General features: G+C 37.5%; 1 protein-coding gene across 1 annotated transcript in view; it reads right to left on the bottom strand.

The window, feature by feature from the left end:
* ASPM (assembly factor for spindle microtubules) overlaps positions 1 to 24,653 on the bottom strand; it is a gene marked incomplete at both ends in the record, with an annotated part of 31,416 nt that extends 6,763 nt beyond the window's left edge. Inside the window, 22 exons of the mRNA XM_080623448.1 lie at positions 761 to 910; positions 1,422 to 1,631; positions 2,143 to 2,302; positions 3,244 to 3,410; positions 3,816 to 8,471; positions 9,256 to 9,450; positions 10,844 to 10,972; positions 11,075 to 11,220; positions 11,308 to 11,524; positions 12,036 to 12,254; positions 13,651 to 13,736; positions 13,812 to 13,957; positions 14,046 to 14,221; positions 14,922 to 15,052; positions 15,132 to 15,273; positions 15,824 to 15,891; positions 16,046 to 16,291; positions 17,240 to 17,386; positions 18,152 to 18,253; positions 20,361 to 21,702; positions 22,067 to 22,210; positions 24,345 to 24,653. Of these exons, the coding sequence (XP_080479574.1) occupies positions 761 to 910; positions 1,422 to 1,631; positions 2,143 to 2,302; positions 3,244 to 3,410; positions 3,816 to 8,471; positions 9,256 to 9,450; positions 10,844 to 10,972; positions 11,075 to 11,220; positions 11,308 to 11,524; positions 12,036 to 12,254; positions 13,651 to 13,736; positions 13,812 to 13,957; positions 14,046 to 14,221; positions 14,922 to 15,052; positions 15,132 to 15,273; positions 15,824 to 15,891; positions 16,046 to 16,291; positions 17,240 to 17,386; positions 18,152 to 18,253; positions 20,361 to 21,702; positions 22,067 to 22,210; positions 24,345 to 24,653 (9,288 nt within the window). The remainder of the gene's footprint in view (positions 1 to 760; positions 911 to 1,421; positions 1,632 to 2,142; positions 2,303 to 3,243; positions 3,411 to 3,815; positions 8,472 to 9,255; positions 9,451 to 10,843; positions 10,973 to 11,074; positions 11,221 to 11,307; positions 11,525 to 12,035; positions 12,255 to 13,650; positions 13,737 to 13,811; positions 13,958 to 14,045; positions 14,222 to 14,921; positions 15,053 to 15,131; positions 15,274 to 15,823; positions 15,892 to 16,045; positions 16,292 to 17,239; positions 17,387 to 18,151; positions 18,254 to 20,360; positions 21,703 to 22,066; positions 22,211 to 24,344) is intronic.
* Between the last annotated feature and the right edge of the window lie 166 nt (positions 24,654 to 24,819).

Here is a 24,819-nt window from a genome sequence, read left to right as displayed (position 1 = left end):
TTTCTCGTTTCCCAACCCTGTTTTTTCCCTACTATATACAGAGATGGGAGACAGGGTACCGTATGCCAAATCTGAGCAAAAAAATCTTCTCCCACCCACTTGCTCTTGCCTTAAGGGGAAAATATAATTTATGGGGAGAGATAACAGATTTGTATATATGGAGGAGTAGGGGTTCCTGATTCAGCCTCACCATTTATCTATTGCTGTCCTTCCACCATTGAGACTAAATCAGTTTAGAGACCCTGAAGATAATTTTTACTCTTAGGCAGTGCTGTAATACAGACCTGAATTTTTGCTTTTAGAGAAACAAAACATGGTTACATTAAAAATGCTGCCAGTTAGACAGGCTTTGGTATGAGTAGCAGGTTAGAAACATCCAACCAAATAGATTCGTGAGGATTGTTCATGTAAGGAGATGCTCTTCATTTCATGAGCCTTACAGATTGTCACATCTGGTCTTTCCTACTTCCAGTAGGATGTAAAGAAATAAGCTAAACCAACACTCTTTAGAAAGCTTGAGTGTCTGAAGGAAACAGTAACTTTCCCATCCATCCTCAGCTTTAAAATACTGAAGCCTCCAAAGCCTGCTGAGATTCACTCTATTATGCTTAGCTAAGCATAAGCAGCATTATTTAATATATCAGTCTCTACAATTTAGCTTTATTTTTACATGTGAAGGAACTAGTGTCATAGTGCTGCAGCTTAGCTGATAGAAATTAGACTATGTCACACAAAATCATTCCCCCTTAATTAAACTAACCTGAATTACAAGAACAGACGAGATCTGTTTTTGTGCAAGTTTTAAGATGAGATGAATCCTATACGCTTTTTGAATTTTAATTGCACAGATATGATGGTATGCAGCTGCTGTAAAATATAATAGTCTCTTCTTTTGTTTCTGTTCTGAAATCTGTAGAAGGAAAACAAACCAAGGAACATCATTGGGTTTCATATTCAGAGATAGCTGATCGCCTATGCAAAGATGATAGTACACAGCAAGGTACTATCAGACGCTGAAGAATTGCCTCTGAAACCATTGCTTCAGAACCAAAGTAAGCTACCTTCCTTCAGTACTAGGTCTCTAATGTAAACAATAACACAGAGAAGTAACTGTAAGCAACAACATTAATATATAGCAGAAAAGAGTTTCAGTCTAAGCATGTGTGTACATAAGTATCAATTACAGGTAAGCCACAAAGATCACAGAACCTAAAAAATACCCAGCAATGAAAGCCTATTTTAGTACTAGAGGATGGTGTGAAAAGGGTCAAACTGTATTTTCATCTTTTCTGACCCTCGAAATCCTCAAAGCAGTCAACAAGTGATCAGGTTTTCCTTTTTTTCCCAGCCAAAACTAATGCCAAAACAGCTCCAGTGATACTTTAAATCAAAAGTGTGGCTTTCATTTAAAGTATACCAACCTTTTTTCTGACTAAATAACCCCGTATAAATGCTTGCAGTTTAATGACAGCTCTTCTAGTTTCGTTGTATTTCATAAACTGAAGCCTGCCTTGCTGCCAAGCCCTCAGATGTTTCTGGATAACTGCAACAGCAGCGTTTTGTTGAACAAATTTCCTTCTTGCCTTGAAACCTCTGTATGCTTTTTGGATCAAACAAGCAGCTTGAAGCTTCTGAAAAGGTTTTTGAAGACACGTTGATAATTAAATTTTTGTTCATTTCTGTCATGATCAATATACATTTATACTTTAGTTCTAGATTTTTCTTCAAGAAAATATAAAAGGAAATACAAGGAAACACATGCAGCAGTAGTTCACATGAAAATGCACTTCCACAATTTAGAAGGTCTTTTCCCTTGCCTAAGTGCGGTCAAAATGTGGGCAATTTAACTTAACCCTTTAAGCAATAAAGCCGACAGAAAATTTTAATTTTCTCTCGCTATCAGTATAGGCAGGGGTAATTCAACTATTTGATTGTGTGAAAACAAAAAAATCAACCTCATTGCTCAAAGCAAAAGGGAAATTCAGTATTTTGGTGACTGAACAGTTTTGATTTGAGCAATTTTTGTTCTGGCCCCACCTTTTTTCTTTTCTATACTTCTGCAAATTGATGAGAAAAATCATTCAAATGCATTGAAAACTTTTAAAACAACCATGACATAGCAGAGTGCATGTGAAAACATACCTTTCTGAAAAGTCGTCTAGCCCTGTACCGCCTATATGCCAACTGAATCTTAACTGCAGCATCCTTGGTTGCCAGAAACTGACATTGAATCATCCGTGCAGTAAGGGTTGCTCTCCATCTTCTTTGAATGACCAGTGCACAGAGCCTCATTTTCAAAAACCTAACATGAAAATAGATTTTAGGTTTATTTTGATTGTTTTTGGTCCTCCCCCCAAGTTGAGAACACGTGCATTTCTAAAGTAGGAAAACAGCAACTGTTAACAAAATTATTAATATAGATACTGTGAAAGCAGAACTGTTACCAACTAAAGCTTGGAACGTTGGAACAAGAGGATAGCCAGCAATGTTGGCAGAAAGTCTTATTTAGAGTAGAAGATACTTTCTGTTTTCCCACAATAAGTACTTCAAGAACTTGCTGCCAAAGGAGGTTGGGAAGGGAGACAGCAGTTTAAAATGCATTAGACAAATTGACACACAACAGGTCCATAAAAGGATAACAAGGGGAATAATCTGGAATATAAATATTATTTTTATATATATATGTGTGTATATACATATATAATCCATAATCTAAGAAGCATGGATGTTGAGTGGGGACCTTAGAAAGTGGTCAGGTTAACATACTCTCCCTAAACAGCACCATCTACTGCTACTGGCAGAGGACATGAAATAAACTATCAGGCTGATCTGGTACTGCATTCGTTATAGAATCATGTCACAGGACAATAAACACAAACTAGTTCAACTATTCTGTTATACATTATACCCAGAACATGCTTCCTGTAAAAAAAAAAAAAAAAAAAAAAAAAAAAAAAAAAAAAAATTAACAAAATAAGATCAAGGCCTAGTCTTTTTAGATCCCCAATATACAAAATTTCAGTTTGTGAGGTAGCTTGAAGTCCAGAAAAAACATTAAACATAAGAAAAAAATCATATGCAAAACAATAATCTCACCTGCATCAACATGTTCATGCACGTTGCATGCAGCAGGATCAGAGCCTGAGAACCTATAGACCATTTGCCAGAGTGCAAAGCAGTACTAAATAACTATATAGTAAAAGCTTTGAAAAGTAGAGAAATTCCTATTAAATTTAGTATTACCAGGTCCGCTGCTGTTTTGTTTTGAAGTGACTCTGAATAACACATACAGCTTTTATCAGAGATGCATATTCCCTTCGTGCTCTGCAGCCTCGAAACCAGGCTTGAATAACTCGTGCTGCTCTCATTTTGTTAGCCCACTGCCTGGCTTTATATCCTCTGTATGATGCCTAGTAAATATGTAAAGAGAAAAAACATAATTTTCAAAGTGTTCAACTTTTAAATTTTTTAATGGAATAAGAGTATCAAAGGGAAAAAAAGTCATGTTAGCTTAAAAGACTTTTTTACTATTCCCATCTCTACACCATTACAAATATCTCATTTCCCACATGTAGAAGATGTTTTCTAAAGCATGTGAAACTCATTCAGAGAAATACCACAAATGCTCCACTAATGTTTGCAAAAATAACATTGTGAAGAAGCAAATACAGGAGAAAAACAAGAAACAAACACACACCCACCAACACCCCCCCCCAAACAAACAAATCAAAACACTCACTGCAAGAGCAGCAATCTTAAAAATAACCCAACAACAAAATCCCATACTGAGCATACACAAAAAAAGGAAAACCTACACCCAACCCCACTACTACAACTTTGAAAAGTACCTGAATCTTTATTGTGCTTTCTTTCATTTTCTGAAACCTCTTTTTTTCAATGAATCCTCTGACTCCAGCCTGTACAATTATAATGCTCCTCCGGGTTTGTAAGTAAGTTGTTCTTTCAGATTTCACAATCAAGTAGGATCGGTAGCATCGCTGTAGGACAACTGCTGCTTTTTTATAGCTTGCATACTGTGATTTATATTTATGCATTAAGTAATAGGCTTGTAACGTAATAGCTGCTGTTCTAAGTTGAATAAATTTTCTACGCTGCACAGCCATCTGAAGAAAAGACTGAATCTTTCTTGCAGCTCGTACTTGTCGTGCTATTTTTCTTGCTTTCATACTACGGAAGGCAGACTGAATGATTACTATTGCTTGTCTTTGAGCAGAATACTCTGCTTTCTGTAAACGAGCCCTGTGACATGCTCTGTACCATCTCTGAATAGCAACTGCTGAACTTCGAATCAATTTATAGCGAGTCCTTGCTCTTTGGCATCGGAACATACACTGGATCATTATTGTGGCTGCTTTCTTTTCAAGCAAATGCCTCCTCTCTACATGCATTTTTAAGAATGATTGTAACCACACTACAGTAACATCAGTTTCATACAGCTGCCTAGCTTTTTTAGCATGAAAAGAGGATTGCAGGCAAATGACAGCCTTTATATTTGCATAGTTTTTCAGGTCAACTTCTTTTGCCATTTTGGCTCTGAATCTTTGCTGTATAACTCTGACAGCCCAGCACAACTGTTTGTAATATCTATGTTGTATGTACATACGATAACTAGACTGTATTACAGTGGCTGAACCATGCATGATTTTCAGTTTCTGTCGTTCCTTCATGCCTCTATATGATGCCTGAATAACAAGAGCAGAATTCTTCATTGTCAGATATTTCTTCCGTTGATTCTTTCCGTTGATGTAGGATCGATAGTAGCTCTGTATAACAATAGCTGCAATTCTCATAATTTGATAGGACCTCCTATTTCTGTGCATTCTGTAGGCCGACTGTATTGTACTAGCAGCTAAATGCATCTGCTCAATCCTCTTCCGCACCCTAATACCTCTGTACACAGCTTGTATATGAAGAGTTGCTCTGCGAAGAGAAAGATACTCCAAAGTATGCTGTCTTGACAGAATTAAAGCTCTGTATCTTCTCTGAAAGACAAGAATAGCTGCTTTAACAGAGACATATCTCCGACGTTCTCTAAAAGCTTTAAAATATTTCTGAATAACAACAGCAGCACGGTGCATTTCTTGATGGTGCCTTCTTGCTTGCATGTCTCGAAAAGCTTTCTGAATACAAGTTGCTGCTTTCTTTAATGAACAGTAATGTTGTACTGCAATTTTCTTTAGTTTATTGGCTCTGTACCTCTCCTGTATTAGCTGGGCTGCCCATTGAACTTTTCTGTAATGGCAGTACTGCCTATACATTCGGTAGTTTCTCTGTATTGTAAGTGCTGCCTCATGTCTTTTCTTTAAGAAGTGTCTTGTTTTCATACCTCTGTAGGCAGCCTGAAGAACTAAAACAGAATTGTACAGTTTTAAATACCTTTCTCTCACACGCTTCCCTTTCCTGTAAGCACGGTAACGCTGCTGTATGATTACTGAAGCAAGCCTGACAGCTTGGTAAGAAATGTAAATTTTACGCATTCTTAATCTTGCTTGGATAACTGTAGCAGCTTGATGCATCTGCTGCAATTTTTTTCTCACCACAAAACCTCTATATGCAGACTGTAGGATTACAGCAGCTTTAAGGCAAGAAAGATATTTTTTATGTTGAATTTTTGACAGTTTTGCTGCTCTGTATCTTCTTTGAATTACAGTAACAGCTTTCTTAATGGAAAGATAATGTTTTCTTTTGAGAAAAGTTCTAACACTTCTTTGAATAATCACAGCCGATTCATTCATACTTCTTATGAGTCTCCTTGTTTTCATACCACGGAACGCAGCCTGGATACAAAGTGTAGCCCTTTTCATAGTCATATAGTTGTGAACTTGTGTATTGCGCTCCTTGCAGGCACGGTACCACTGCTGAATCTGCCTGGTTGCCAGCAACAACTTTCTGAAATCCTGCTGCTGTTTGTGCATTCGATAATAAGACTGTATTACTGCTGCTGACTGATGCATAGCTTTTAAGTCTTGTCGGACCTTCATGCCCCTACAGGCAGCCTGAAGGATAATGATAGACTTCCTTAGTTCCAAGTACTTTTTCCGTTGTACTTGGCCTAGACAAAATGCTCTATATTGTCGCTGAATTACAGTTGCTGCCATTCTTATTGCCTGATATTTTATGCTCGCGCGATGCATCTTAAACATGGCTTGAATATAAATAGCTGCTTGATGCATACGCTGAACTTGTCTTCTAACCCTTACGCCTCTATAAATTGCCTGCATTTTGATTGTGGCTTTTTTTAAAGACAAATAATTCTGCTTTTGACATTTAGCATGAATAATTGCACGATAATGCCTTTGAACTGCTATAGCTGCAGATCTAAGTCTTTCATAGTCCTTTTTGACCAGGTAAGATTTGAAGGCAGCTTGTATAGTTATAGCAGCTTTGTTGAGTTTGTTCAACCTTTTCCTCACAGTCATCCCACGGTAAACAGACTGCAAGACTAACACAGCTGCCTTTGTTTTTAGATAAGCTGCACGCTGGGCTTTTTTCATACAGTAAGCTCTGAAGTATTTCTGAATCACTAGAGTGGCTTGTCTCAGTTTCTTATATTTTAGTTGATTTATATGCATTCTGTAATAGGACTGAATAATTGTTGCAAGATCATGTTTCTTTTGAATTGTTTTTCTCACAGTTTTTCCCCTCCATATTGCCTGCAGAAGCACTACAGAGTTACGCAGTTGAATGTATTCTTGCCGTTGTTTCTGGCCTACAACACTGGCTCTGTAATGCTTTTGGATAGTTAGCACAGCATGGCTCATAAGCCTGAACTTTTTCAGAGCTATAAATCTTCTGAAGGCAGACTGTATCTTAGTGGCAGCAACATGCTGTTTTCGAATCTGCTTTCGTACCTTCCAGCCACGAAAAGCTGCTTGTAAAGAAAGCACTGATGCTCTTGTCATTAAGAAGTTCAGTCTTTGCCTGTTACCAGTCTTGTAAGTTCTGTACCATCTCTGAATCACAACAGAGGCCTGAACCATTGCCTTATATTTCATTCTTGCAGCATGAGCTCTAAAAGCAGCCTGAATTTTAACAGCAGCTCTATATTCAAGTTTAAGCATTTTGCGTGCTTTATAACCCCTGTAGGCTGCCTGTAAGCACACAGCTGCTCTTTTAACTTGCAAGAACTCCTGCCTCTGACACAGTTGCTTTTTGTATGCACGATAATGTTTTTGAATGACAAGAGCAGCACTGTAGATGCTTAAATAACGTCGCCTGTCCCTTCTCATTCTGTAGCATGCCTGGAGAAATATGGCAGTCTCCCTCCACCTTTGTATTTCTTTCCTGACAATATAGCCTCGAACTGCAGCTTGAATTCTTATGCAAGCTCCCTTCAATTTCCTGTAATCTTCTTTAAGTTGAAAAGCATATTTTTGAGATCGATACTTTCGCTGGACACAAAGCGCTGCCTCCCTTAATGCACAATATCGCTTATGTGCTTGCCTCATCTTTACAAACGCTTGAATTTTCACCGTTGCATCTTTCAGGTTTTTGAATCTCTTCTGGGCAACGTAAGCACGGTAACTTGACTGAATTTTTACTACAGCTCTTAATATGCGAGCCTCTATCCTAGCTTTCATTCCTCTGTAGGCTGACTGCAGGACAAGAGCAGCCAGGCGCATCCTCTGGAAATCCGCAGCTGCCTTTTTAGAGCTGACCTGTGCCTTATACCAAGTTTGAATTACAAAAGCAGCATTTTTAATCTTTTTGTATCTTTTTACTTGTTGGTATTTTCTCACATGTGACTGCAATGTAGTAACTGATTTTTTTAGTTGTAAAAACCTTAGTTTCTCTTTTCTCACTCTCCACAGCGATTGAATAACACAAACTGCTTTTGTTTGTCTGTATAGTTTACGTGCCTTCATACCTCTAAAAGCAGCCTGGAGAACTATCACTGCTGCACGCTTTTTCAAATAGTGCTCTCTTTCAACTTTTCCTAGTTTATAAGATCTGTAATACTGCTGAATTGTCACTATTTTTGCCCTGTGTTCCTGGTAAATTCGTCTAGCCAGCTGACACCTGTACCAAGCCTGAATATTGATAGCACATTGCTTAATATGTTGATACTGCTTCAAATCTCTGTGCATCCTATACCAAGACTGTATGACAAGGGCAGCCTTCTTTCTTTTAGCCAGTTTTGAACATTGCCATTTTCGGAAATAAGCCTGAAGAACTAACGTAGCTTCAATTTTCTGTTGAATTTTGTACTTTTTCCATCTTCTGAATGCAGACTGGATAGTAAGTGCTGAAGACTTCAGTATTTCATATCTCTGCCGATCTTTTTTGGCCAACTTGGATGCACGCACATGACTCTGAATTGTAACAGTAGCCCAAAGAATTCGCTTATATGTGGCAACAGACTTGACCATCCTTATCCTTGCTTGAACAAAAATAACATAGTGCCTTAGCCGTAAATATCTTTTCCTAGCAGAGTATTTTCTCCAATTAGCCTGCAAGAAAAAATAGAAAATGTAGTATTTTCTTCATGGAATCTCAAGTTAAACCTAAATTTGAGGACTACCAACCTCAGACTCTTAAAGATTTCTTTATTGTTACTTAATCTCTAGTAAGATAAACCCAGATATCAACATAAACCCAAACAAAACCCAAAAGCCAAATGCTTGAATTATTGCTTTTTTTAAGCATTTTAAATTCTGCAAAAAAGACAAATCTTCTCTGGCAACAAAAGATTCCCTTTTTTACTTTTTGATAAATCTGCAATTCTTTAGTTTCCACTACAAGAAGTCTTAAGAATGTAGTATCTATCTTTGGACAATAGTGGGTAAGTATCTTAAGAAACAGAATTAACAGCCCAACTAACAACTGGTAACTAATGTAACTATTGACTGCCATTCTGAACTTGCCCACTGCAAGTGGCATAACACCACAAGAGTAATTTTTTTAAAGCTTCTTTAGGTAATGTTCATCATCTATAAAGAAGCAAACCAACACAATCTGATCACTCCTTACACTGACTGGCTTAAGACCCAGTGGCTTTAATGTTTACAGTATACCGAGAGTATTCACTGAGAAGGAAGAATTGTTGATTTAATAGCACATTGCCATTTTTGTTCGAAGAGAAAAAGCTACCAAAACATCTCAAAGGCAAGGGTTGGGTAGAGTAATGCTACATTTCATGAAGACACCAGTTGCTGCAAGCAGAACAAACGGCCCTGAGGAAGCCAGTTCCTTACAGGTTTCAGAGGATTTTCTTGCTGTGTAATCTTATATTACCTGAATGACTGTGGCAGATCTACTTCTGGCTTCCTCCAGTTTTGCCTTTTTTAGATTTAAAATAATCATCCTGGCTAAGTATCTTCTCCAGTGCTTCTGAATGAAAACTGCTGCATTCACTCTCCTCAGGAAGCGTCGACAAGACAAGAAGTTCATTGCAGATTTCTGAATTATCCGAGCAGCTCTGTCTCTTTCCTACAAAGAGTGAATGATCCACTGAACAATTAGGGTTGGAATTTGCACCCAAATTTTTATGTATTAAAATAACTATCTAAAGCAGTCTCATAAAAATTAGGCTTGTAGACACCACAGCTTTTCTTTAGTAAAAGAACTTCCTGAGATAGAACATTTATTTCAACACAGAGTTCCTTGTAAAAGGGTGGTATCACTTAAATTTATAGCCTCCCACCTTCACAGTTCTTTCTCTTTTATACTCAGCTTTTAAACACTGCTAAGGAGCCCATTTTCAAGCCTCAATTTTAATTTTTATTCATAAGAGTTTAAGATACCCTTACAAATGAAGCACACCAGAATGCCTTCCAGCTATATTTAAATATGAGTATAAAGATAGTCATACCAGCTCATGTCCATCTAGCCCAGAGTTTTGTTTGCATACACCAACCAGTGTTTTTATTGTAACCCAGAGTTACCCACACTGTAACAACAAACTGATGTAAGTACAAAGTAAAAGGAAAAAGCAACTAACATAACACATCATCAGCCCACCTTGTCAGAACCTTCCTACTAGCTTATCCTACCACAGGGCAAAGTAATATGTGCACATTGTAAAATTAAATTAAAAAAGCCTGCAATGCTTAGGGGTTTTGATTCCCTGTTCCCCTCCCAGCATCTTTACTAGTAGTTATTTTAAAACAGAAAGGGAATATATTATCATCACTAAGGTTGTGCAGCTTTTATAAGAGTAAAAAACCTGGAGCTGAAAAAACCTACATAAATGAAACATCTGCCCCTTCTACACTACAGATTCTTAGAATACTTCACTTGTACACTATTTCAACCTCAAATAACATACATCTTAGACACAGTGGGGGCATTTATCAACCTTAATGGTGTCATAGTTTTAAAACCATCACAAGATCTGGTATAACTACCAGAAAAGCAAGAATCAAAATACCTTGTCACTTGTGTGAGTCAAAAGACTGGTAAAGTTTAGCTCCTGAAAAAAATAGTAGATCTATCCAGAAGTTTCATTACTCTTTTCATCTTGTAGATTTCAATAGGAATTAAAAATAAGCTACTCTCTTTTTGTTTTAAGGAAGCAGTGCAACTATTTTCTATTTGAAATATTGGGAAAGGACTTAAGGGGTGACATGCTGTAATCAGCACAAAAAAGAAAGAACAGTAGCCTTTAGACCAAATGTAATTACTTGAGAATAGTCTTAAGAAAAAGTGTGTTTTAGTAGATTACACCACCAAGGCTGTATACTTTGATAATAAAAATGGTACTCATTAATTTAAATGCCAATAGCATTCTAATAAACATGCATCCTCCAAACAGTGAATTTATATTCTTTATTTTGCATTTCTCAAAGTAGAAGTTGCGCAATATTGCACAGGCAAAGAGTACCTGAGAAAGTTTCAGTTCCTTTTTCAGCCTGTAATTCCTCCAAGCAGACTGAATTAATCGTGCAGCTCGAATTTCTTGACGAAGTTCTAGAAGCCGCGAACACAGAAATGACAGGTAGGTAATAACAACCTACATAAACACAGAACACAGCAAGTTAAGGGCTATACAGAAGAGGAGGACATGTTCACAAGAAAGCAGACCACGTCAACATCAACTTTAAAGGCATTTTACCTTCTCATCAGGAATTGTATTTGACATGTCTGAGTGATGAATCATTGCTGGTATTCCACCTAGGTCAGATACTGCAGCATTGATCAGCTGGAAGTTTTTCCTTTCATTGTCCAAGAGTTCCTTGTATAGGACTGAGGCAGTTACAGCTTTGCAAACAGAAAATATTCGTGAAACCAAACTGTGTATAAAAGAAACAGGCTTAAAATGAACTTCTATACATCAAAAAAACTCACTTTGGTCAAACATTCCTTCTATAACATTTAGAGAGGTATCAGAGTCTGAAGAGGATGACGGAGAAGAATTTAGTCCCACTGTACGAGTTCTTGAGCATTCTACTGTTTGGGTTGTACGGTGGCACACAGCTTCCAAAGGCACATAACATGGATGATAATGATGAATCAAATGACATAATACTCTACCATCTGAGAAACACACTGTGAAATTTTCCACCTGTTAAATAAAATACAATAAGATACAAGTTCCTTGAATATTTGTTATTTAAGGAGAGGAATTCCCCTTACGCCAAACATTAATTCTCACATTTAATTCTCACAGTTCCTATAAACATAAGATATTTATGCAAAAATATTTTTAGAATGAATGCTCATTAAACAACAACAACGACGACGAAAAAAACCCCCAAAAATAGCAAACACCAAACCCTCACCCCAAAACAATTCAGCATATTCCAGAAAAAAATGTTCAATTTTTAAAAGGCACTTTTATGCATAACACTAACTGGGAGATCCTTTTGCTCAAACTTGGTTAAAAAGAAAGCTGCAGCTAAACCCACATAAAGATAGTTATTTCAAACTGGATTAAAAAGTCCAGAAGGGTATTTAAGACTGACTAAAATTGAATATTATGTATTTGATAGTTGGAAGAATTCTGCTGTATAAGAAATAACCATTCTTATGACAACAAAGGATGCATTTGCCAAAAAATGCATAAAACTATTTACCTTGATATTGTAAAATCCACAAACAGCATTAACCCATGCCATCAGCAGCTTTACATTTTCACTGTAACTTTGAGGTGAGAAATTACTATTATTATCTTCTTGTACTCTACAAGAATTTGGAGAAGTTTTGAGAGCAATCAATCGTGTTTTCCTCTTGTGTGTATTCCTTAAAAATTCAATTTCTTCTTTTAAATGTTCTACATTAAGAAATACATCCACCTATTAGGAAAAAAAAAAAAAAAAGATTTTATGTCACCAACAGTCCGATACATTATGCATTATTCCAGCTGGATACAGAGGCTTTAAATACGGCATTTTAAAGAGAGCCTACTCTCACTACTTAGTGGTACCTGCCACACTGATCAGTAGTCTACAACTGGGACTTTACAGCATAGATGGCGGCGTCCATTACCAACTGCTTTAAATTAAAGAACCTATACCACATTTTCACTATCCTGTGCAAAACAGTTATTATAGTTGGGGAAAATAGGGAAATTCCCTGAAATCTGTGTAATTTCACCATCTTTTCAGAGGAAAAAAAGAGTTTCAGAGTCTCATTTGCATTTCTATGGAGTCCAGGTACCACCAGTCATCATTTACGGGATTCCAAGAGGACTTGAGCTGGCGTGATGATGTGAGATTTGGAGAACCAGTAGCATATCCACAGGGCTTGGACAAAGTCCCTGCTCCCTGTAATTTTTTCTTCAATCAAAAGCAATGGAACTGTGACATGTGCATCAGGAGAACCAGCTGAATGAAGGTAACTTCTCAATACTATAACAGTAGTTAAGAAGATAGTTACATTTGATTTTTATTATGTTCTTCTGCCTCACAGCTCTGTGGCTATAGTCTTTGAAATTCTCGCTTTAGATATAGTTAACTGTACTTATATTCCCAGCTACTTAGTGGTCAATTTCCACTCAACTGGTAAATTATTTTATCTTTCATACTTTAAGTTCCTTCTGGATTTATTGGCTGGATACATATTTTCAAAAGACTACTGAACTCAAGTTAACTCTAAAAACAGTCTCAAGAAACTATTTTGCTTCCTCTACAATTTTTTTTTTTAACACTGGCTTTGAAATACCATTGCAGGAATGCCCAAGAAATTTTTGTTCTTGTTTCAAGAATGTTTCTTCAAATTGACTTTCAGGCAAACAAAAAAAAACCTAGAAGAGCTATAGCTTCAGAGCTTACTTTATAATTGCCTATCAGTGCAACTCCAAAACAGCTTGGTAAGCTCTTACTAACTAAAAAGGCTGTTTTGGAGTAAGAGCTTACCAGCTCTTACTAACCATTTTACTCTTACTTACCATTTTGAGACCAAAGTTATTTTACTTTCCTCTATCAATATCAATCCTGTTGGCGTACAGCACAAACTAAAAGTTTTCCAAAAACTTGTATGAATGTATATAAGAAAAAGCACAGTTAAAATGTTACTGAATCTGTATTGTTAGGCCACAGTTAGTTGATTAGGTAAAGTTTGCATGGCACTTCAAAAGAGATCATTTCTGTCTGGACTTAAATTTCACAGGCTTTCATTGACAATAAATATTCCTGAAAATTTGTTTGTTTGTTACAAGTAAAAACACCAGCCTAAGTAATTGAATAGTACCTGGAAGGCAAAAACAATTTTCCACAAGAGTGCCAACGTTCGTTCTCTGTGTCTATCCACAATATCCCTGGAGCCAATTGAAGCACCTGTTAAATAAAACAGGTAATTAAAGTGTGCACTACTCCAATGCACTTAGAGTAATCCTGCTTTCTAGGCCTTACCACTTTCATCTTTCAAGTGAATTCCTTTCTCTTTTAGGACATTAAGAACAATGTCAACATTATGCATCTTCTGTAGGCGACTTATTGCAGGAACTCTCAATTGTTTTGAAAGATCCCAGTTTTTGGTGAGAAGTTCCATTGTTCTCCTAAAAAGGGAATTTCACAGTTTAATGATCATATTAAGTGTCATATAAAAGAAAATAAATACTTCAAAGTAATTCTGTATCAACGTACACAAGACGAATGCCACATTGTAAGTCCACAGCCAGATTTGTTACAGCAAAATCAAATTCATCGAGTGGAGTTTGGATATGTCTGACGGGTAGTCCTAAGAAACCAAGATGGCGGGAAAGGTCACCTTCACCACTCAGGAAGTCCCGAGAAAATGCAAGCAGAAGGTCTTTGCTAGCCTAGAAGAAATTGAAAAAAAAAAATTAAAAGGGAAGATAATCTTAAACTACCATATTCATCAAGCAGAATACAATTTTCATCCCTTGTCTCCCAAATTGGACTCAATGTTTCCTTGCCTAATACTTAAAATGATAAATTATTTTGGTTTCATTTATTTTGAGCTAGTTCACACGCTTTAATTTTCATCATACCTGGCTACCATGTCATTGAAAACATCACCAAATTCAGGAATACGTTTTTCTCAGTCTGCTTGTCAATATATTACAAGCCCAAGAAAAGTGATTTTATTTGAACATACTTGTTAATCAAAACCTTTGTACAACAGATGTTGCATAGCCTTCTTATCACAACAAAGTAACAGGAAAAAAAAACCCAACAGAAAATCCTATCAATCTGACTTGCAGTTTAAGATCAGCTGCAGCATGCTAGAGTGATATTTCAATATAATGCAGAAGCTTAACTTTAGAGAGGGAAACCTGATAACACAAGAAGACAAAGTCCTTCCTACAAGACCAACACCTCAATTTTCTTGGCATTTCCTTTACATGACGATGAGATGGTGTATTGAGAAAGCTTGTACAAATGGATGAACAGACAAGACTTGTTAAAGAAAAGTACACAGATTAAAAAATACAAATGAATTCTTTGTTGAATCTTATGACAATGTTGGAGGGAGACAGCAAATCACAAGTCTCTTACCTTGAACTCTGCATCCTTACAAAAGAGGCAAGGATCATGGTCAATGATTCTGGACTGTTTGGCACAATCCAGAAAGCAAACTAATAGCAGCAATTTTTTTAGCGTGAATTTTGACAAAGCTTCTTCATGACCTAAAAAGGCAGAACCCATTAAGTGACAGTTTAAAAATTAAGTGCTAAAAATAACCTAATTTTGGGAAATAGTACTTACCTTCTCTGTAAAGGTGAGGCACAGTGGGATGTCTGTATTCAGCTGCAATGTCAGGGTTCCAAAGCAAGCGATTAAGGATAAATATTGCTAAACCCATAACATCACTATTGCTCTCCAAAGCTATCAGTTCTCCATAAACAGTCTAATATGAAAGGAGGGGGGGGAAAAAAGCAAAACCATTAAAAATTACCTCAAATACAGGTGAGGTAGGGTTTTTTAATAACATCATACATTACTGAAATTCTGAAGTACTAAATAGTAAAGAGTCTCTAAAAAGCAACCAGTTTTTCAAATCAGTAACTGAAGGATAAAACCAAAGGAAAGTCCAGAAGAAATAGTCTCATTTCAAAACATGTACAATAATCTGCATCTCAGGAATCAAGCAGGAACTTCTTTAAGACAACCACATTTTTCTCCAGTTTAGTAAAGAGTGAAACTGATAGGAATCTGCTTTTGTGTTATTGGCCAGGGAGATAATTACCATTTTCCTTGATTAAATACTTTCCTTTTTAATAAGCTAAACACTTTTTAAAATCAAATCTGTTGTATTAAGAGATGTAAATATGCTATAACTAAATTAAACTTATGTCATTTAGTAAAACAGAAAATACAAAGAAACCCAAAACATCTCCTACTAAAAAAATGCTAGATGTCTTTAAAATGTAATTATATCCCATAAATACTGCACTTACCTCCAGGCCTATACGCAGCCACAAAGGATTGTAAGATAAAAGCCAGTTAACGACTTTCTGCCTCTCTCCTGCAAGACAGTATATGTAATATTACCTCCAGCAAGCATTTCATATTATAGCAAAAATTTCTATCAACCAATTTTAGAATAAATCAACTTAGTCTGTAAATACTCTTTATCTATTTACAAGAAAAGAGACGATGCAAAGTTTTAGTATTCTTACCTACGTCTTTCCAGAGGTGTCTGTCTCTACGAACTAGCAAACGTCTATTTTCAATTTCAACTTCCAGCTTCTTAATAGCTTTAACCATTGTTTCAGATGTAAACAAACGGCAAGCATCACGTCGTAACTTATTCAGCTTACGATGAGCCATATAAGCTTTTAGAGATGCTTCATCTTTTGTTGGTGCTTTAGGCACGCTGGTTTTATGATGGTTCTCTTCTCCCAAGATAAGAGCAGCTGCATTTACTGTTTAAAAAGCACACAAAAAGTATGCATTTATATCTCAAAGGTAGATTTTCCCACCTTATTTACTTTTTTCTCTCTAAATTTGCATTTTGCTAGCTTACTTCTGACTAATGATTTTATACCTCAGGAAGCTTATCAGCTGTTGTACTAAACATATATTGTCATTACACGTATATTAGTCAAATATTTAATATAACAATGTTTATTTCATAAGCAAGTAGAGCTAGGAATGCAATTTTAAGATCAATTGTACCATCTTCAGTTTTTTAGATTGAAGATTAAGATTGTCAAAGTACATTACACTGTCATTTTAATAAAGTGACAGCTATAATGTTTTTCAGCAGGTGGCGATTTGACACTCAACACACACCGAGGAGTGTCACAGCCACATGTTTCACTGTGTATTTCTTGTTTCAGAACATTCAGGTATATAGTATGCTGTGCTTGGTGTGAGCAAGTGAGAGGAAAATATGATTCTGAAAAGGGTTAGATGGTTATAAAATTCTGCTGGGATGGACAGCACTGTGTCCAGTGTAAGAACTGCATTTGATTTAGCATATTCCATATTTTCTAGCTTAACTGCACTGAGACACATTACCAAACATTCGGATTATGATCATCACTGTATTAAGTCAAATGCTGAAAAATGAAACACAGGTGATACATAAAAAAATAAAAACCAAAAAGCTCTTACCTTAGAGCTTAATGTTACAGAAACTAAAGTGACAAGTTAGTACTACTCACTAATGCTAATGAAGTATGTTATATAATGTTCAAGAACACAGAATCATAGAATAGTTCGGGTTGGAAAGGACCTTAAGATCATCTAGTTGCAACCCTCCTGTCATGGGCAGGAACATCTCACACTAAACCATGTCATCACTGGAATGGGTTGCCCAGGGAAGCTGCGCACATTGAAAGACAAAGTGAAAATTTTTGTACCCTTACCTTGTGAGGTGTTTGTTTTTACATTGAAGTCATCGGGGGTAAGTACAAAATTTAACCACCAGGTGAAACCTCGCTGCTGCTTCTCCTTCCAACGCTCATCATAAAACATGTTTTTAGCAGCAAAAGGCATTGGATGCCTAGGGATGACTTAAAAAAAAAAAAAAAAAAGAAAAAAGAAAAAAAAGAAAAACCCTCTGCAGTTCTTTAAATGTTTGATAACCAATATACATTTCATTGTAGAAAGCACTGACATTTTACACTCCATTTAGCACTATAGCACAAAAAAGCAGACTGTTAGAATTGTCAGTAACTTCAGATCAGCCACTGCTAAATAAATTTCAGCCACAAAACATGAATTAAGTTACTAAAGCACTAGAACAAATACAAGATTTCTAGAACCCAGGCCATTTGCTATGCACATCTTGTGGCAAAAAAAGTTGAGCTGGATTACATCCAGGAAGAACCATTTTATAGATAAATTTTTCTGATCAGATCAAATTAGTATTATTAGCTCTGTAAAATTAGCATTCTTTTAGTAAAAGGTTTTCTCAGGTATTCTGTTGTATTAAAATGTTATCAGATATCAGAGGCATTTCACTGATAATCATCAGTCAGCTGGGAATATTCTCTGTGTGTATGTTTGTAAAAAAGGTAGCTTTTACATTTATAAGCAAAACTGGAAGAAAGTAACACATGCCTTCAGCTGGCCAATGTGTTGCAACCACTTTTCTTATGAGTAGTCAAAATGGAACATGAAAGGCTACATATATTTTTCTACTAGATGTTGAGTCATTGTAGTCTTCTATTTCATCTCAGCTCTAACCAGTTGGTCTTACCAATCACTAGCAGTACAACAATTGTGATGTTCAGTTCAGTATATACTGTTTAACTAAATGCCAGAAGCCAGCTTACCTGTTTTCAGTGGTTTCACAAACGTCAGGCGAGACTGAGCCAATCCAGGGATGGGATTACTAATTCTGTTGGTAGTTCTGGATGCTTTTTGAAGTGAAGAACCTATAAGCATTCACACACAAATATCAACAACAAATATGTCAATGAAAGTTAATGTATTAAAGTTTATAATTTATAAACCACAGAACTAGAGTAATTCCCCATAAACCCATGCAAAATACCAATAATCTCGCGTTGATGGAAAAAGTTAAGGAAATCAGTTTGATGACAGATAAAAGGGAAAAACACTTGAATAAATAAGCACTATTGCATTTCACAGATTTTCCATACACTAATGAAATACACCATTCGTAATTGATTATCATATGGCTAGAAACACTAAGCTAATTGGTAAAAACATTCATTAGAACATGTGAAAGTGTATTCTCTAAACATACGGGCTAAAAGCTAAGAATTTTAGGGCTTGACTCACCTCTTCCCATAGTTAGATGACTACATTGATACTCATTTCAGAGCAGCCCAGGTTGTGTTAGCTTAGGCATCAAGGCACTAGCTAACAAGTATCATTAGCAGTAGGAGGGCTTTTATAAGTTGTACCCTCCTGCTTAGCTTCAAGCAGTAGAACATTCACTTCTGGAGAAGTGAAGTAGTCATTCCAATCTCTCTTGCGCTTCTAATAAATTTTAAATACATTCTGGTAATTTTTAATAAAGCTGGATCTCAAAAGGATGAAATTACTGATTGGCTTTTCAAAGTTAAATTTTAGTAGTGAAATATGAGGGTTTTTTTGTGAAGCCTAGAGACAATGTTTGTACGATTAAAAGAATGACAGGTTGTATTTCTCAAGAAAAAAATGTCAATAAGAACATAACTCAAAGCTGTCATTTCTATGTTTCACAACTAGGATTAAGAGATGCCAAAGTCATTTTGAGCTCACAGAATACTTCCTTGTCCAGTCCATCTAACCTTACTCTAATCGATATAGAAATATACAAACTCTAATAGAAATGACCTGTTAGGTAACACAGCTCTTCCTGCTACACACTAGCACTGTTCGTGTGTAACACTGTTAGTACGTTCTTGTTTTATGTAGACTTATCTTAGAAAGCCTGAAATAAAGGGCGTTACTGAAAGCCCCAAATCCTTATATCCCAAAGCCGTAGATCACAGAACAGATAATTTGAACTGAAGCAAGCAGCATATGTTATTTTCATCTGAAAGCTATGACAAATTTTTCCTGTTAGGACCTGTGTGAAGATTCTGCAAATTAAATGCATCTTTCAGTTACAGACCCTCATTCTTTTTGCATTCCAGAGCATGTTTGGGAATGGAGCGTTGAGAAAACTCAAAATACATTGAATAGAAGAAGTCAACTACTGATCTTCGAGCAACAAAATACTGGCAAACTGTAAAGACAGAAGGATCTACACAAGGCTGATAAGCTTATTAGACAGTAAAAAGCAGGCAGAGTGAATGAGACTTGAGAACTACGTATTTGAAAACGTGACAACAGTAATGGAGTCAAATATTCACAACAGCAAGTGTATCTATGACAAATCTTGTGCAGTAAGTTATTAGTAAATTTAAATTACAAGAACTCTGCTTGAGGACTGTCAGACACTTTTCATGTTACTGTCATTAGCAAGGTTTGCAAAACAGTAAAGTAAATTTTAAGCTAATCATATCACCAAAATTGGCTTTCAAATTTTTAAAATCCAGACAATACCTAACAAACTGAAAAGGTCCCAGTTTCAGAGATATGAAAAGGCTCAGGGGAAACAATATCATCATGTTCCAGTATTCAAAGTGTATCTACAAAGACAACTTAAGACTCCCTTTTTACAAGGAGTCACATGGAAAACAAAGGGGTAATGGGCACAAGCTACTCCTGGCGAAATTGACTGGACACAAGAAGAAATCTTTTCACGACGAGAATAATCAGCCAGTGGAATAATCTCCCAGGGAAGTGATGGATTTCCCCAGTGTTGGACACCTTTAAGATTCAGCTGGACAGCAAGCTGGGCTATCTAGTCGAGGTCATGCTTTGCCTAGGAAGGTTGAACCAGAGAACTCTTCCAACCTGGTATTCTACGATTCTACTAGATATGAAATATTCCTGACTGTTGCTAGACAGTTCAAGTTTGCTACAAAAATTCCATAATCAAAGGCATCTTTCCGAAAAGTGGTAAATGAAAGAAAAACTGCTCACCAGCTTTCTTCCTCTGCCCTACTCTCTCTCGGTTTGCAGGTTTGGAGGCTGATGGTCTTACAGTGGTATGCATTTTATTGTCCACACTAGACATAAGGGTTCTTTTTCTTTCCACTTCTTCCACATACACCGGAGCTGCAGCTTTACTATTTTCTATATACATGTCACTTTTCCTCTTACGACATAAAGAAATTGATCCAGTAGGAAATAAATTTACTTTGTCATTGTGACACTTATGTTCAGGTGAAACGGGACCTATCACTGGAAGTTGGTTAAATATTTCTGCTTTTGTATGTACAGACACATCAGCACATCCCATTATTGCTTTATTAAGGCATTTTTTAGATTTAGGCCAGTGGGTTTCCCTTCTTTTTTCTTCAACATCAGGCTTATTTTTTATGACAGTGGCAGAAAGAACTGGGCGCTTTTTTGGTTGTTCTCTCAAAGAATTGTGAGTCTGAAGGTCCTCTGTAGAAGCAAAACTGCTGTGATTTTCTTTGGGCTTGTCATACTGAAATACTTTTGATTCTACATTATGCATCTCCAAGACTTCATTTAAGTTGTGTTCTATATGAGCATGTGGTTTTGTTTCTACATCTCCATTTTTTTTCCATTTTGAGGGAGGGAATTTCTTTACAACATAAGTCTCTGTAGTAGAAGATATTACAGCTGCTTTGAGTATAGGAGTCTTTAATTGCTTATCTGACAAGCTGTCTTTCACAAATTGATCAGGTGACAGAATTGGAACAGGCTGTTCTATTATATCTATATCCACTTGATAACTGTCATTTACAAAAGAATCTGGACTTAAAATCCTCCTTGTACATAGAACAGGCAAGGATGCTGAGTGTTCTGGAGTGCAAACTGCTGGGAGCACACCATTAGGAATTACTTCATTGTTTGAAATTGACAGTTGTGCTACTCCAGTAGTACTGCATGCATTTTCAAATTCATTGTGATCAATAACGGATTTCTTGACATCACAGCTGTCCTTTTCAGGCATTAACTCGTTATTCACAGTGGCAGCAATATCCAAGAATGTAGTTGATCTTCTCATTGCAAGTGGTGTGCAAGCATTATTACGTTGTTCCTCTAGAACTGGTGCAATAGGAGATATAGGCAATTTATTTTCTGAGCCAACAAGAGAGTCATTTCCTGGGGATGTACTATTTTCCACCATGTTCTGATTTTCACATGGCTGAAGTGGGCTTCTAAGTCTGTCCACTTTCTGAGATACTCGAAAGGTCTTATTAATATTTTTAACTTTTGAAGTACTTTTAACTTTTGTTGAAGCAGATGTTTCTAAAGAGTTTTTCTTTTTTATAGTATCCCAAAGACTCCTCTGAAAAAGAACCACAAATGAAAGTTAATATGCTGACTTTCTAAATACTTTCATGTGTAAAAATGAAGGTGACTAGTGTATTAAAAGTCTAAAACTACTATAAAAAGAATACCTAGTCCAAAACTCATTGCAAATTATTTTCAGGCTTTTTGGGTCATGTTTTAGTTTTATTGTCTAAACTGCAATGCACTAGTATTTACTTTCCAACCCAGATGAAAAACAATTAAGACAATGGCTATTCCTACCGACAGCATCATTTATCAAATTTTAATTCTCCTTCACTAAATTTTTTACTAATAAAATCAGTATTGTGTCAGCTATGTCAAAGTAATGTTTATTGTGTGTCCTAATTCCACACACTCACCTTTTTCTTCAGAGGCTGCTCAGCAACACCCAGGAGCACAGCTTGATGTTTTACAATGCCATTAATAACAAAAGTTATCAGTTCTCTGACTTTTCCTTCTTCTAAAGGTGTCCATGTTACAGAAGCAAAGACTTTTTGTCCTGACTATTGGAGAAAAAGAAACAACTAAATCTAGTACTTAAGTACACTTCTGTAAGAAAGATAAAGTAATTGAATCAAATTAGAAGCAGTATAGATGAGCAACATATATTCTGACAACATGAAAAAATAAACAATTTTTAAATGTCGATTTTCCCCCAGCATATAAATTTAAGCAATCTCTAACAAAAATGTTTTCTTAATAAAAGGGCACATACCTCTTAATGAAACAATAAAGGAAAACAAGCAAGAACACATGTAGATATAACATAGTAGAAAGGACAAAATTTTAGTAAAGGTAAGTAGAAGAAATAACTTTTTGCACATACTAACTATGTAAGGCCTTTAAAGTAATTTTGTGAGAATTATAGTTGGACCAATAATGACAGGTTAATTTTTAGGATCTTACCTGAATCTAAATACAAGTGTAAATTTCTTTTAGTTAAATAACCCACAAAGATGAGATTTGACACCTAAGTTCATTGAATAAAGATGAAAATAAGCAAGGAAGCTATGGAGCTATGCATGATCTATGAAAAGATTACGTAACCTATGGTTACATGGGTTTTACATAGGAGTAACCTATGGTGCTCTGCTGGTCTCAATATTGACAGACTGTCATGGTTTAAGCCCAGCAGTCAACAAAGTATGCACACACGCCAGCCATGGAATGGGGAGGAGTATCAGAAAAAGGTAAAACCCACACGTTGAGGTAAGAACAGCTTAATAACTTAAGTAAAACATAACAACTGTAATAATAGGAAAAAACAGGAAGAAGAATAAAACCCAAGAAACACAAATGATGGACAATACAAGTGCTTATCACCCACTGACTGATGCCCAGCCCACAATGGGGCAGCAATTGCCCTTTCTTGGCCAGCTCCTCCCAGTTTTTATACTGGGCATGACATGCTGTGGTATGGAATATCCCTCTGGTTAGTTCATGTCAGGTGTCCTGTCTCTGCTCCCTCTGGGCTTCTTGTGCCCCTCCTCACTGGCAGAGCATGAGAGACTGCAAAGTCCTTGACCAGGGTAAGCACTGCTGAGCAACAACCATAACACTGGTGCGTTATCAGCATTATTCTCATACTAAAGCCAGAACACAGCACTGTACTGGCTACCAAGAAGAACATCAACTCTATCCCTGCAAAATCAACACATAAACCAAAGAATGTTTGTACCTCAGATAAAAATCAAAAAGAGAGTTTGAAAACGACCAATCTCTTGAGCATACAAATTAGGAATTCCACTTCCTCTGGCAGATGTATTGAACGAAAACATATAAACTAATTCAATATGTGCTTATACAGTAAAGCCGGTCAACACTGGTTAGCATTCATTAATTGCTATAAGAACTTATCATTCAAACACTTCACAGTGAGACTCCAGTCTGTTTTCATAAGCACACTGACGCAAAGGATCTCCAGAGAGTTTCTCTCACGAAGGCTCTGGAGAGTTTTTTGTCTAAACTGTCCTTAAAAAAATGCCAGCATTGATTGCCTTAGCCATGGTTTATATTTCCTCGGCAACTGTATATTTATTCCTAGATTAAGCCTGCTTTGCTGTCCATTATATTATTGTCATGCAGAAGAGTGAATCACTATCTCCTCCACAAGCTCCCTTAGCCTTTTTCCTACACAAATCACCTTCGACGTTTTGAGGGATCACTTTTGAACACCTCGCACTCTTCTGTCTCTGTTTTTAAAACCACATTCCCAGAGAATATTTACTTTATCTTTCCCCCACCACTTTCCTGCCAAAAGCCCCTCTGTGCCTGTGACAGCGCCCCCCCCCCCCCCCCCCCCGGCCCCGGAAGGTCTCATCCCACCACCTAAGGCTCCCCCTTCATTTCCGCTTTCACGCGAAGGCGAAACAAGAAGCACAGCACCCACAAACACTGCCCACAGCAAGGGGACAGCTCTCAGGGTACTCACTACCAAACCCACCCCAACCCATCCTGTGGCTGGACGCGGCCAGGTGATGCGCGACTCTTCCGGCGGAGAATAACGCTGCAGACCAGTAACACCTCTCAGGCCTCGGCCCTCCCCACCGCCCAGCAGCGTGCCATGGTGCTCTCGGATGTCACACAGCCCACAATTCTCCCTGCCTCAGCCCCGCGGCCCCGCGCCTCTCCCGGTACCTGCACGAAAAAGCGGCGATGTTCGATGCTGAAGCCCTTGTCAGAAGCCGGGAAGCGCTCGACGACCACCTCGGTGTCCTCTGCGTTGGGGTTGTCGATGCCCAGGAGGCACGTGCGGGAGGCGCCGACACGCAGGCTGCCGAAGCTGAGGAACGGCGGCCGGGAGAAGTGGCTCAGGACCAGCACAGGGGGGACTTCATCAGCGTCCTCCTCCTCACCCCGCGTGGCCCAGCGCCGCCGCCGCCTCCGCGGGTTGGCGGCAGCACTCGGCTCCCACACCGCCGCTCCAGAGAAGAAACCCGCTGCCATACCCCGGGCAGAATGCCGGAGCGGGGTCGACTCCCGCTTGTACCGCAACCAGCGCTCCGCCACAGCACCAACCGCCGTGCCTCCACCAGCCTGTTCAAACGCGGCGCCTCCGCCAATCCCCGCGCCGGACCGCCCTGCCTTGCCCCGCCCCCTCGTTAATCCGCCA

The sequence above is a fragment of the Psittacula echo genome (assembly GCF_963264785.1).
Source record: "Psittacula echo genome assembly, chromosome: 7".
Taxonomy (NCBI): domain Eukaryota; kingdom Metazoa; phylum Chordata; class Aves; order Psittaciformes; family Psittacidae; genus Psittacula; species Psittacula echo.
This window is presented reverse-complemented; position numbering and strand designations above follow the sequence as displayed.